The 13,548-nt window shown below is 48.7% G+C and overlaps 1 protein-coding gene across 1 annotated transcript in view; it reads right to left on the bottom strand.

Moving 5' to 3' along the window:
• Positions 1-13,548, bottom strand: part of LOC132585220 (adenylate cyclase type 10-like) — a gene marked incomplete at its 5' end in the record, with an annotated part of 95,188 nt that overhangs the window by 38,650 nt on the left and 42,990 nt on the right. Inside the window, 4 exon segments of the mRNA XM_060257026.1 lie at positions 84-434; positions 3,573-3,854; positions 6,866-6,988; positions 10,799-10,935. Coding sequence (XP_060113009.1) covers positions 84-434; positions 3,573-3,854; positions 6,866-6,988; positions 10,799-10,935 — 893 coding nt within the window.

The following is a 13,548-nucleotide window of genomic DNA, read 5'->3' as shown; positions in this document are numbered from 1 at the left end:
AAGGGCACTGCTACACACCCACACACCCCTTTGGACATCACTACATCCCCCAAGACATGTGCCAATAAAAGATTCATATTTACCTGTAGGTCGTGTCGCATCCAGACATAACAGCGTTTGGGAAACAATGGCCGAGGCCACTGCGCTCAGAGGTTCCCTTTCCGGTTCATTTGTAATCACCTCTCTCATTTCCCACAGCCCGGTATCCACTATGTGGCGGTGGAAGGCCACAAAATCCCCACTCCCACAGTGCTTGCAGCGATGAGCGCTTTTCTCCAGGTACCTGATGCACTTGAGGTGCAACTTGTTTTTCTGGCTCTTGAGCCAGAGCTCGTAGGCTGCTTCCCGCAGGAGTGGGGTGCAGAACGCCATGACTCTACAACTCATCACCGCTTCCTCTTGCCTGAGGCTCTTCTCAACGACTGACCCAAGATCTGAAAGGTAAGGGGGATGTTTGGACTTGGGGCCAGACCCAGTGGGGGGCACAGAGGGCAGCGCCCCCTATTGAAGCTTTAGTACCCCACTGCTGCCTCCCTCCCTCCCCTCCAGAAAAGAAGGGGGGAGGGAGGCTGCCTTTTAATCCTCATTGGCCCTTGTGATCCTTCCTTCTTCCCTCTGTCCCTCTATTCCTTCCTTCCCCCTTCCTCCTTTCCTCCTGTTGGCCTCATGGGAGTGGCCCAAAGCAATGCCTGTTACAGGAATCACTTCAGGCTGGTGCAGCTCATTGTAGTGCGAAACTCTCCCTCCCCTCCTCTGCTAGCAGGGGATTGGAGGGGGGAGAGTAGTAGCTACTTACTGCTCTTTAATTTAATTTAAATTTAATTAGCGCTGCCCTCGAAAGCCAGCTCCCCGCAACAAAACAAATTCCTGGCTACGGGGCTGTTTGGCCTCGTGTTTGCTTTGTGAAAGTAAAAAGAGCAGAACTGTAGCTAGAAGCTAAAATGGTATTCACGTGCAAAAGAAGCAAAATTCTTGAATAATATGCACATATGAAGCTGCCCTATACTGAATCAGACCCTCAAGTCCATCGAAGTCAGTATTGCCTACTCAGACTGGCAGCGGCTCTCCAGGGTCTCCAGCTGCGGTTTTTCACACCTGTTTGCCTGGACCCTTTTAAGTTGGAGATACCGGGGATTGAACCTGGGACCTTCTGCTTACCAAGCAGATGCTCTACCACTGAGCCACTGTCCCTCCTGTGAGCACCTACTGAATCCCAGGTGTGAAGCTGAGATCGCTGATATTGACTTAGAATGTTCCTAACCTCCCAACCCCTCCCCACAAGAGCCTTTTCATCAGGTTTTCTTTAATTAAAAAAAAAGAGCCCAAAAGGGGTTGGACACACCAAACACCCAATCTTGTTGGGTTAGATTCCAAGAATGTGTCTGGAGTCTGGACCAGCCAATTTTCCCCATTATATTAGTCTGTAGAGCCCACACCTAAAGCGACAGTGTTCAAATTCTTCTATGCTTTACCCCAGGGGTCCCCAAGAGGGTGCCTAGGGGTACCTGTCAACACCTTTCCTGGTGCCTGCCAAGTGTTTTTAGATGGTAGATGTGGTCAGGTGGGGCTTTTGCCCAGTAAGGCTTTGGACTGGCCACTGGAGATCTGACTGGCTGGGTAGCTTTTTGGAAAAAAAATATTGCTACCTTGTGACTGAAAGTGAGCTGTGGCAGCCATTTTGTGGCTGGCTCCATCTCCTGAAGCAGCCGTTTTGTAGCTGTGCCCACAACACTATGCAGGGCTGGCCCTAGAACGCATGGTGTCCCCAGCAGCCTCGGTGCCCGCTGCCCCCCCTCCAACATCACCTCCTCCACTTCCCTCCCTTCCTCACAATTTTAATGTCTGGGAATGGGCAGTGAAGCGCCACACTCCCAGGATCTTTAAAGGCTGCCCCCCCCCCCGCTGATCAACTGATTGGTGGGTAAAACCATGCCAGAGGCTGGCGGCTCTTATGCCAGCCCTCAGGCACCCCTCGTGATCAGGGTGGGGGTGGGCAGTGGGAAGGACAAGTGAGCTGCTGGACCAGCGAGCCACTGCTACCACCTCCTCCCCATTTCCTTCCTGGATTGCGTAGGAAGGAAGTGGGGAGGAAGGCAGCAGTAGCGGTTCACTCATCCAGTGGCTCACTCGTCCTTCCCACCACTGCTGCCCACGCTCTGTTCACGAATGCACCTGAGGGCCAGCATAGGAGCAGCTGGCCTCTGACGCAGTATTACTCACTGATCAGCTGATCGGCTGAGGTGGCGGCCTTTAAAGAGCCGGGGTAGTGCAGCATTTAACTGCCTGTTTCTGGGCATTAAAATTTTGAGGGAAGGAGGGAGAGGGAGGCAAATAGGGCTTTGCCTAGGGGGCAGGGTGGGCTCAAGGGCTGAATTTGGTGCCCCCATCCTGCCGGCACCCTAGGCAAATGCCAGAATTCCAAAGATACCCACAGGCTCAAAAAGGTTGGGGACCCCTGCTTTACGCATTTCCTAAGAAGGAGCAGTTTCTGTCAAAATGACTATTTGGCAAAGCAGGTGCCAAACTAACCTAATACTGTGTGCATTGTGTTCCTTAGCCCTATCAAAGGCAATGCTATAGGCTCGCTGGGAGATGGTGTAAGGAAAATCACTCTGTCTGTATGCTACAGATCATGAAAGACACATTCATCACCAGCAGTTTAAGACTTTCTCTTTGCATTTGTTTTCTCCTGCCCTTTCTCCAAGGAGATCAGGGTGTAAAGTTGCCAGGTGAGCAGTGCCAGCACTGGGCTGCTGGGCTGCCGGTGCTGGCCCCCCCCCCCCCCGGGACCCCCAACTTCCCACCCGCTGCACACTCTTCCCCCTCTCCACCTGAGCACAGCAGCAGCAGGCTCCAGGTGGCATACTGAAGTGCACCCACCACTGCATCACCACCCCTACTGACCACCAAATGCCATCACCACTGGAGGCCAGGAAGAGAAGAGGCAGAGGGGCGGCAGGAAGGAGCCAGGAGCATCCTTCCTGCCTTGTCTTGCCTTGCCATCAGCTGCTTTTATTTGCTCCCTCACAGGCTGCTCGGGGCTGCCATCGTGGACAGGGTGGGGGTGGAAGGGGGGTGCCCGGTGCCCCTGTAGTCCAGGCGGCACCTGTAGGTGGTCACCTACCTGGCCTACATGGACGTGCCGGGCCTGCAAGTGAGGATGACAAACTGGTGGGGGACATACCAGAAGATTCCAGGAAAGGGTGGGAAGCTCCAGAAGAGTAGAGGAAAAAAGCTTTTAAACGCCTTCCCTCCACTGGAAATAATAGAGGATGGGGGGACCTTTTTTTTGGGCTTATAGAATTGGACCCCCTGGAACAATCTTATTGAAACTTTTTTTGGGGAGCGGGGGGGTTGAGGAGGGGCACCAGCAGCTATGCCTCTACCTCAAAAAACACCCCTGAGCCCCAATACCCACAGATTGATTTTCCATTATACCCTATGGGGACCAGTCTCTATAATGGAGCACACAGTGGCCACCTCCCCATCACCTTGCTTTCTGGGGAATGACAACCCCTACAAGCCATTTTGTCCCTCCACTTAACACAAAAGACCAAAGGAATACACCTCACCTGAATCTTGCTCAACTGTTGTCAACATCTTAGGGAAATTGCCCAGCTCGTAGGTGAATACATCCATGGTTTGGATTGAAAGCCGTGTTTTTCCTTCAGTAAAACACTCAAAGACATGGCTTTCCACCAAGGCTGCCAGTGTCTGGTACATCTTTAACTTTGTCGTTTTGGGGAGGATGTAGAACAGCAGGTTTGTGTGGAAAGTCACTCCAATGACAGCAGCGCATTTCAGCACCATCTGCTCTGAAGGGCTCATGTTGTCTATCTTAGACAGAGCAACCCCTGCCCAAAGAAAGCAGACATAAAAGTAGTCAGGATGTTCAAGAACATGTTGGAATTAAGGCAGGAGTGTTCCAATTACCACATGGGAACAGTAGAGAAGTCAGGTTCTAAAGGCAGTGTCAATCTTAGCCAAGAAAATAATCTTTTGTCTGGTGACTCTTGCGTGTTTTGCAAGAATAGAAGAAGAAGAAGAAGTAGTAGCAAAAGTGGAGGAGGAGGAAGAAGAAGAAGAAGAAGAAGAAGAGGAAGAAGAAGAAGAAGAAGAAGAAGAAGAAGAAGAAGAAGAAGAAGAAGAAGAGAAGAAGAAGAAGAAGAAGAAGAAGAAGAAGAAGAAGAAGAAGAAGAAGAAGAAGAAGAAGAAGAAGAAGAAGAAGAAAGTTTCACTGTGCAATTAGACCAGCCATTTTCTATTAGGACAATTTAGGGCAAAGAAGTCACATCTTTAGTAGACGGCCTCCACACATTCACACCTTATTCACTAAAAAGCACCTCTCTTCTAGGCTGAGCTCTGACATAAAGAGTTCTAGGGATTTAAGTGGTAACCATTGACTAATTCATTATTACATTATTTTCACCATATAATAAAAATAAGTTCAAGTTGTATGTTAGAACATCAGTATAGAAGTTGGAACAGAGGATAGTACTAGGTTGGAACAGAGGATAGTACTAGGGTTGCCAAGTCCAATTCAAGAAATATCTGGGGACTTTGGGGGTGAGCCAGGAGACATTGGGGTGGAGCCAGGAACAAGGATGTGACAAGCATAATTGAACTCCAAGGGAGTTTCTGGCCATCACATTTAAAGGGACAGCACACCTTTTTAAAATGTTTTCCTTCCATAGGAAATAATGGATAGGGGCACCTTCTTTTTGGGGCTCATAGAATTGGACCCCCTGGTCCAATCGTTTTGAAACTTGAGGGGGTACCTTGGAAGAGGCACTAGATACTATACTGAAAATTTGGTGCCTCTACCTCAAAAGACAGCCCCCCCAGAGCCCCAGATACCCGCAGATCAATTCTCCGTGATTTTCTATGAGAATAAATCTCCATAGGGAATAATAAGAGTTCCCAGCAGACATTTTCCTCCCCTCCCCCCGCTTTCTGACGACCCTGAAGCCGGGGGGAGGGCCTCCAAACCGGGGGATCCCCTGCCCCACCTGGGGATTGGCAACCCTAGGCTTAAAGGAGAAATGTTTTCAAATATTTATTTACATTCTATATAGTAAGGCTGAAAACAAGAGTGGCGCTAAAGAGGTCAGTGACCAACGCAACATGGTGACCCCAATTAAGGTGGTTGAATCCAGTTGAAAAAGTGAAATTGTCTCAGGTGGACAAAGACCTTGAAACTCTACGTTGCTCTTATGGAATATGAGGCAAGTTGGAGGATTCTACCTGGTTTACCTGACATGGTTGGTGCACCAATTACCCACCGTACCTCCTGTTCCAGCTGGATACCAGTTATTTCTCTTGAACTTTCTCTCTGCCCCTGTCATGATCCTAGGCCTAGTGAGGCCTACAGGCCTGAAGAAGCCTACATTGGAGTTGCTGGTGGAGCTACATCTCCCAGGATCCCTTCTGTCTCTCTGACTGGGTGGTGGCAGAGATTTAGAGGGAAAACTGGCCAAGGTGGGTGGGACCTGGGTAAAGGTAGTCCCTTGTGCAAACACTGAGTCATTACCAACCCATGGGGTGACATCATATCAGGACGTTTTCTTGGCAGACTATTTACAGGGTGGTTTGCCATTGCCTTCCCCAGTCATCTACACTTTACTCCCAGCAAGCTGGGTACTCATTTTACCAACCTCGGAAGGATGGAAGGCTGAGTCAACCTGGAGCCGGCTACCTGAACCCAGCCATATCCTAATGAGCTCCGCAACCTATTTTTCTACAAAATGACCCCTGGTCACACGGACCCTTCCTTCCTACACATATAAACCTATTTTGCACACAGCTCACCTCAGAGTCACGTCCCTCTTCACTGCGCAGCGTCTGGTCGGATTTCCCACCGTCTGCGCCGGAGGAGCAGGAAGAGCCGCGGCTTCTGCCTTGCAAATGGAAACTGGGTTTTAGCTATTTCTGTTTGCGACGCAGAAGCCGCGGCTCTTCCTGCTCCTCCGGCGCAGATGGTGGGAAATCCGACCAGACGCTGCGCAGTGAAGAGGGACATGACTCCGAGGTGAGCTGTGTGCAAAATCGGTTATATAGTCTTCTGCCTCTACCCCTCTGAAGCTCTCTCACACACAGAGTTGCTGACCTTCCACCCACACACAACAGGAGCGACTACATGCTGTCTGCTCCTGGCACCATGAGGCAGATGGCCTTCTTGCTTCCATCCTTAGCTAGTAAGCTAATCTATCTTGTCTCTACTCTTTTCTATCCAAAGTGTACTCTAATCAAGAGAGGAGTATTTTCTCCTTTTAAACTTGCAATGTGGCTCTGTGTAGCGCCGTAAGCCGAGTAACCTGGTTAAGTGACGCTCCTGCGTTTGTAGCTTTATTCAAGCACTCTGCTAACTGGTGGGAACTGGTCTAACGATACCAGTTCACCCCAAAAAAGTTCCCTAAATTTATGACCAGGGAGGGGGAGTAGGACACTTACGTGGCGGATAGAGCACATCTGGGGTGGAATTCTAGCAGGAGCTCCTTTGCATATTAGGCCACACACCCCTGATGTAGCCAATTCTCCAAGAGCTTACAAAAAAGAGCCTTGTAAGCTCTTGGAGGATTGGCTACATCAGGCGTGTATGGCCTAATAAACAAAGGAGTTCCTGCTAGAATTCCACCCCTGAGCACCCCTGTATGACATGTTGCCTGACGGCATCACATGGTACTGTGCTGTTGTGAAGAGTGGCCCAACAATCAGGGCTCCCTGGATCCTGTGGGCAGCAGAACCAGGTGACTGGGGAAGTAGCTTCCTGTTTGTGACTGGTAGGTAGGGCATGGGCCAAACTGGTGGGTCTCTGGGCATCCCTCATTACCTCAAGAAGGCAAGCGTTTACACAGATTGACCTCACCTTTTAAAGTTGGAGGAAGCATCACGTTGTGCAGCTTCACATTTTGCCTGACAGAGCAAACGTATGATTGCATCTCTTCGTTTTCAAAGAGCTTGGACCCCTGCGGCTTGAGAGTTGTAGTGGCTTCATGGAGAAGAAAAAAGATAAAGAAGAAGAGATTGGATTTATCCCCTGCCCTTCACTATCCTAGGGAATCTTGGAGTGGCTTACAATCTCCTTCCCCCACAATAGGCGCCCTGTGGGGGGGTGGGGCTGAGAGCTCTGACGGAAACTGCTCTTGAGCGGAAGAGCTCTGAGAGAGTTATGACTGACCCAAAGTCACTCCAGCAGTTGCGTGTGGAGGAGCGGGGAATCACACCTGGTTCTCCCAGATAACAGTCTATGCCATGGGTGTCAAACATGCAGTTTGGAGGTCGAATCCGCTCCTATCAGGCCCCTGAGCACCTGGCTATCATCTGCTTCCTTCTCCCTCTCTCTTGGCTCCTTCTGCATAACATCTTGCTTTGCCAAGCTTGCTCAATTGCACAGGAGCGTCAGTGCAAATCCTGTTTTCTCCATTGGTTGAGGCTCCTCCCTTGGGGAGGAAGGGGGGGGAGGGAGAACTTGCTTTGCCAGGCTCTCTCAATTGCACAGCAGAGCTACTGAGCCAAGTCTCTCTTCCTTCTATTGGCTGAGGCTCCCCCCCCCCCAATCCCTGGGGAAGGATCAGTTCCCTGGATTCCCATGGAAGAAATAAAGAAAGCACCTTTAAGACCAATGAGTGCTAACATTTTAAGCATGTTTTAAGTTTTTAAAATATATACTTGTGTTGGTTTTTTATAAAATTTATATCTCTGTTACCTAATCTTAAATAGGTACACACATGGCTCGGCCCACCCGACATGGCCCGGCCCCTCAAGGTCTCAAATGAATTCGACACCCCTGGTGTTTGCACTTAACCAGCACATCAAACTGGAAGAAGCGACAAGGGCAACAGAAGGTCAAGTTTGTGGTTGGCAGGTAGAGCCTGCATATCTAAGGGACTGCCTTTCTCCATAAGTTCTCCAGAGAGCACTGCATTCAGGGACACAAAACTTACTATCTATCCCAACACCAAGGGAGGCCAGACTGTGTTCTGCGGTGGGCTTGGCCTTCTCAGTGGCAGCACCAGAAATATGGAATGTCCTCCTGAAGCCATAAGGGCCCTACGGAACCTTTCTCAATTCCGCAGGGCCTGCAAAACTGAATTATTTCGGCAGGCCTTTAACATTTAAACCGGGAGAGGGCTGCCACCCTACTGCTGAGGAATTACGATCATTATAGGATCGTAATTTGCTGAGCAGAAAAGTTAAAACGGATAAAAGGAAGTACTTCTTCACCCAAAGGGTGATTAACATGTGGAATTCACTGCCACAGGAGGTGGTGGCGGCCACAAGCATAGCCACCTTCAAGAGGAGGTTAGATAAAAATATGGAGCAGAGGTCCATCAGTGGCTATTAGCCACAGTGTGTGTGTGTATATATATTTGGCTGCTGTGTGACACAGAATGTTGGACTGGATGGGCCATTGGCCTGATCTAACATGGGCTTCTCTTATGTTCTTATGATCACTGCCAGAAGACAGAAGATCCTGCATATACGGGAGGTTGAATAGCACCTTAAAATATATTTTTTTAAATTGTTATTTTATCATTTAAAATTGCAATTGTAAATGTTTTGAACTGATTGTCAGCCACCCTGTGTCCACTTGTGGAGAGGGCTGGGATATAAGATTAAAGTAAATAAATAAATCCCACCTGCAAACAGGCACTACCAGCCTGTTAGCCTCTCTGAGCTGTGGGCCTCGGGTCCAGAAATCCAGGTAAGCAAAATCCCCCCTGCCCCTTTCTTTGGTGGGAGCCAAGAAAAGTGCCCATGGGCACTGAGTTGGGGACACCTGACCAGGGGTGGAATTCTAGCAGAAGCTGCTTTGCATATTAGGCCACACACCCGATGTACCCAATCCTCCAAGAGTTTACAAGGCTCTTTTTTGTAAGCTTTTGGAGGATTGGCTACATCAGGGTGTGTGGCCTAATATGCAAAGGAGCTCCTGCTAGAATTCCACCCCTGCACTTGACTAATATCATTGTATGCAAGGATTTGGGGTGGCACCCAGTGCAAACAGTAGTCATATGGCTCTTCTGGTTGATAGCATTTGCAAACATGGCTCTCCAGGAGCCACAGAGTATCACTACTCTGAAAGAACGCCATTCAGAAAATATCCGCTTGAGTGGATGTAGGCTTGCCAATCCCCAGGTTCCAGCAGGGGTTCTCCCGCTTTCCCAGGCTCCTTCCCGCTCCCAGTCAGCTGACCGGTAGGGGGAAGCCCCGCCCCCATAGCCACTATGTGCCTTTCCACCTCTGGAGGCTTGGGATGGTGTGTCTGTGTCTTTAAGGCTGAATTGGGGGGGGGGGGGGGCAGAACAACATGGCTGCTCCCTGTGCCTGTGAAAGCAGCCCAGATCCTCTGTTGGTTGCACAATCTTTTCAGAGGTCGTTTTCATAGGAAAGATAAACGTGAACCTTTGGTTGCTCTGTGTTACTTTGAAGAAGTTGGAAGTTCAGCTACTGGTGAGTAGAGATGCCAATCCCCAGGTGGGCAGGGGAAACAAAGGAACACGCTACTGTGATTACCAGCCTCAAAAAATCAAACAAAGAAAACAAATTGGAAAAATTCTATATCCAAAGAAAATTTTATACCAGGCGTGGCCAACGGTAGCTCTCCAGATGTTTTTTGCCTACAACTCCCATCAGCCCCAGCCAGCATGGCCAATGGCTGGGGCTGATGGGAGTTGTAACAATACAGTCACTCAGTCACTAAACAATACAGTCACTCAGTCTCTAGTGAAATTTCACTTCAATGTGAATTCTGTGGATGGAAGTATATGGCGTTTTTATCCGATGTACAAGATTGTTTATGAAGAGCTGGAAAAAGCTAGAGCAAAACATGGGCACCAGTACGACCATGTAGCTGTATTGAACTGCTGGCTGCTTTCCGTGAAGATCTTTGGACAAAGTGAATTTATTTCACGATTTCACCAGGATCATCCCTAAAGAAGACCAGGACGGTAGTGCTACAGAAACAGTGGGACTGGCATCCGGTGAACACGTCTTTTGCACGATTTAAGAGACTGAGTGACTGTGTTGTTTATTAATTAGTATAAAACAGGGGGGGCCAACGGCAGCTCGCCAGATGTTTTTTGCCTACAACTCCCATCAGCCCGAGCCATTGACCATGCTGGGGCTGATGGGAGTTGTAGGCAAAAAACATCTGGAGAGCTACCGTTGGCCACCCGTGGAATAAAATATTCTTTGGATATAGAATTTTTCCAATTTGTTTTCTTTGATTTTTTGAGGCTGGTAATCTCAGCAGCGCGTTGCTTTGTTCCCCCTATTTATACTGTGATTCTCTACTTTGGGTTGCACAATGCCCAGGTGGGAGCAGGCCCTCCTCTGCTTCAGAGTCATCAGAAATGCGGGGGGGGGGGGGAGAGAAATGTCTGATGTGTACTTCATTATTCCCTATGGAGATCGATTCCCATAGGGTGTAATGGAGAATTGATCTGGGGGTATCTGGGGCTCTGGAGGGGCTGTTCTTTGAGGTAGAGGCACCAATTTTTTGGCATAGCATCTGATGGCTCTCCTCAAAATGCTCTCCAAGTTTCAAAAAGATTCGGCCAGGGATCCAATTCTATGAGCCCCAAAAGAAGGTGGCCCTATCCATTATTTCTAACGAAGGGAAGGCATTTAAAAGGTGTGCGGTTCCTTTAAATGTGATGGCCAGAACTCCCTTTGGAGTTCAATTGTGCTTGTCACAACTTTGCTTATGGCTCCATCCCCAATGTCTCCTGGCTCCACCCCCAAAGCCCCCAGATATTTCTTGAATTGGACTTGGCTAAGGACTATAGCAGCTTACTGAAAAGGTTGTCCCACATATCCTCGCTATCCTCTTCTTCATCCAGGACATAGAACTGGAGGACATTGTTTGAATGGAGGTTGCGGAGGAGCTCTTCACAGTAAAAAGGGTTTCCGTGGCTTCTTTGTATTAAGAACCTAGAACAATGTTCAAACAACACACTGGAAAGAAACTTGGCTGAAGTAGGAATTTGTCTAAGTAGATATGAAGATTTCCCATGAGTTGGGTCTGGGGATGCCCTTTGTCCCTTTGAAGGACTGCATGTATGCTGCATACTCAGTACTCCAAATGGGAAAAACCAAGCCTCATTTTGGACAGGAGCTCTGGAGCCTCAAAATTTTATTGTGCTCTTTCTTTCTTACTCCCCGCCCCCACCCCCTACACCAAATACTTGCTTCTGGGCTCCACTGTTCAAACCCCCTGTGTGAATATCGCTGAACTCTTAAGATTTGACAAATTCTAATATTTCCCCCCACAAAAAATGGGAAAATAACCAAAGCATATAGAGCAGACATATAGCCAAATGGGATAGGGAAAATAACCAAAGCATATAGAGCAGACAGATGGGGATCTTCTTCATGCCACTGTGGCCACATAGGAGAAAGTAATTTAAAAAGTATGCTGGGAGGAAGGTTTTATTATGACAATTATAATTCAAGAAGCATTTTAAGGTAGATGCTGAGCTGATATAATTCAGTACACCTTCTGGTGAGGTCAGGGGTGTGTGGCATATGCAAATAAGTTGCCCTAATGATCTCCGGCACCTCTTTTTCTACAAAGCGACTCCTGGGGCAAACAAAATGCCCCTAGTGCTGTTTGGATCAGGTGAACAATGCACAGGAAGCCCTTCTCCTCTCTGCACGTCCCACGTCCCAGTCTAAGCCAGGCGCTTGCAAGAGCTTAGATGTATGAGAGTTCCATCTGAGGCCTGACGTGTGGGAAAACATCACATCTTGCTTGGCCCTAAAACAATGGGGGAAGCCATTATATGAATCAGTATTTTGCATTATAGATGGTATTGCTGAATTGTCTTTTTTCAATGATACCACCTTGTGAGAAGCATACTTTAGTGTTATTTCTCGATGGTACCTGGTGATCAGGTTAAAAATTACAAATGTTAGTTGAAGAATATGGTGGAAAGAAAACCTGTAAATGATGCAGTTGCTGCACATTACGTCATACTGGGCTCAAATTCTACCTTTGTTGTGATGTATCATGTGCTTCTTAAGGAACCTGAAGTTAGGGTTGGTGGTTCTCGCTGGCAGGGTGGGGGGGAAGGAGCTTCCTGGGAGTGGGGGGCAGGGCAGGGGCATCATCATGCTAGGGCTTGGTGATGCTCTGGTATTTTGGGCAAAACACTCTATGGTTACCATAGAGTTTTGCTCAGGGCTTTTTTTGTAGCTGGAACTCCTTTGCATATTGGGCCACACACCCCTGATGTAGCCAATCCTCCAAGAGCTTACAGTAGGCCCTGTAAAAAGAACCCTGTAAGCTCCTGGAGGATTGGCTACGTCAGGGGGCATGGCCTAATATGCAAAGGAGTTCATGCTACAAAAAAAGCCCAAAATACCAGAGCGTCACCGCACAACATCCCTGGCATGATGACATCACTTCTGTGTAACATGGCTTTTTCTAGCAGGATCTCCTCTGCATATTAGGCCACGCCCCCCTGATGTAGCCAATCCTCCAAGAGCTTAGAGGGCTCTTAGTACAGGGCCTACTGTAAACTCCAGGAGGATTGGCTGCATCAGGGGTGTGTGGCCTCATATGCAGAGGTGCTCCTGCTAGAAAAAGAGCCCAGGTGTAACATCATCACATTGGGGATGTTGCGCTGGGACATGGCTACAGGGGGAAAGGCTTCTCCTCACCAGCCACTTTGCCGGTGGCGGGCAGGAGCCCATGAAATCAGGGGATCCTCCGCTTCCACCTGGGGTCCGGCACTGACTGATGTTATTTGTTTACTTAGGATGTTTTTAGCTCACCCTTCCTCTATGGAGTTGAGGGCTGCCCACATTGGTCTGGCTTCCTCCATTTTATCCTCACGACAACTCCGTGAAGTCAGTCGAACCGAGAAACAGTGACTGGCCCATGGTTACCCAGCAAGCTTCACTAGCAGACTAGGAATTTGAATGTGGGCCTCTTTGACCCTACTCTGACACTTGAACCACGACAACAAAGAAGGATGAAGACTTAATTTAGCACTTTAGCGGCTACATTTATGGTGCATTGGTAAAAACGCCGCATGGGAAAAAAGATGTCGGAGGCACGTCAAGGTTGCCTTCTTGTAATTCTTTATCAACGTGCCCTTGAGTATGGGTAACATGGGGGAGTGGGAAGACATCGCGAACTGATGAAATTGAACTCTGCAGCCCCCTGCACAGCACTCCATAGGAAATCTGGAAACACTTTCCCCTCCAGAACCACAGAGAATTCCTCATGCATTGGTTCTACTTCAAAAAGGAGTTCAGTTAGCTTAGAATTCCGAGCGTCAAGGAAGAATTCAGATGCAAATTTTCATGAATCCTTAAGAGACCGGGATGCTGGCCTGAGGTCCCTTGTCCTTCCGAGGCTCCATTCCCAAATCTCCAGGAGTTTCCCATCCTGGATCTAGCAACCCCACCCTCCCATCGCCCGCCACTGGCCGGGAGGGCCCGGAAACCCTAAGACAGGGGTGGCCAAACTTGCTTAACATAAGAGCCACATAGAATAAATGTCAGATGTTTGAGAGCTGCAGGAAGGAAGGAAGATGG

This window comes from Heteronotia binoei, chromosome 16, assembly GCF_032191835.1.
Source record: "Heteronotia binoei isolate CCM8104 ecotype False Entrance Well chromosome 16, APGP_CSIRO_Hbin_v1, whole genome shotgun sequence".
Classification (NCBI taxonomy): domain Eukaryota; kingdom Metazoa; phylum Chordata; class Lepidosauria; order Squamata; family Gekkonidae; genus Heteronotia; species Heteronotia binoei.
Note: the sequence above shows the minus strand (reverse complement) of the source record. Positions and strands in the feature narration are given on the sequence as shown.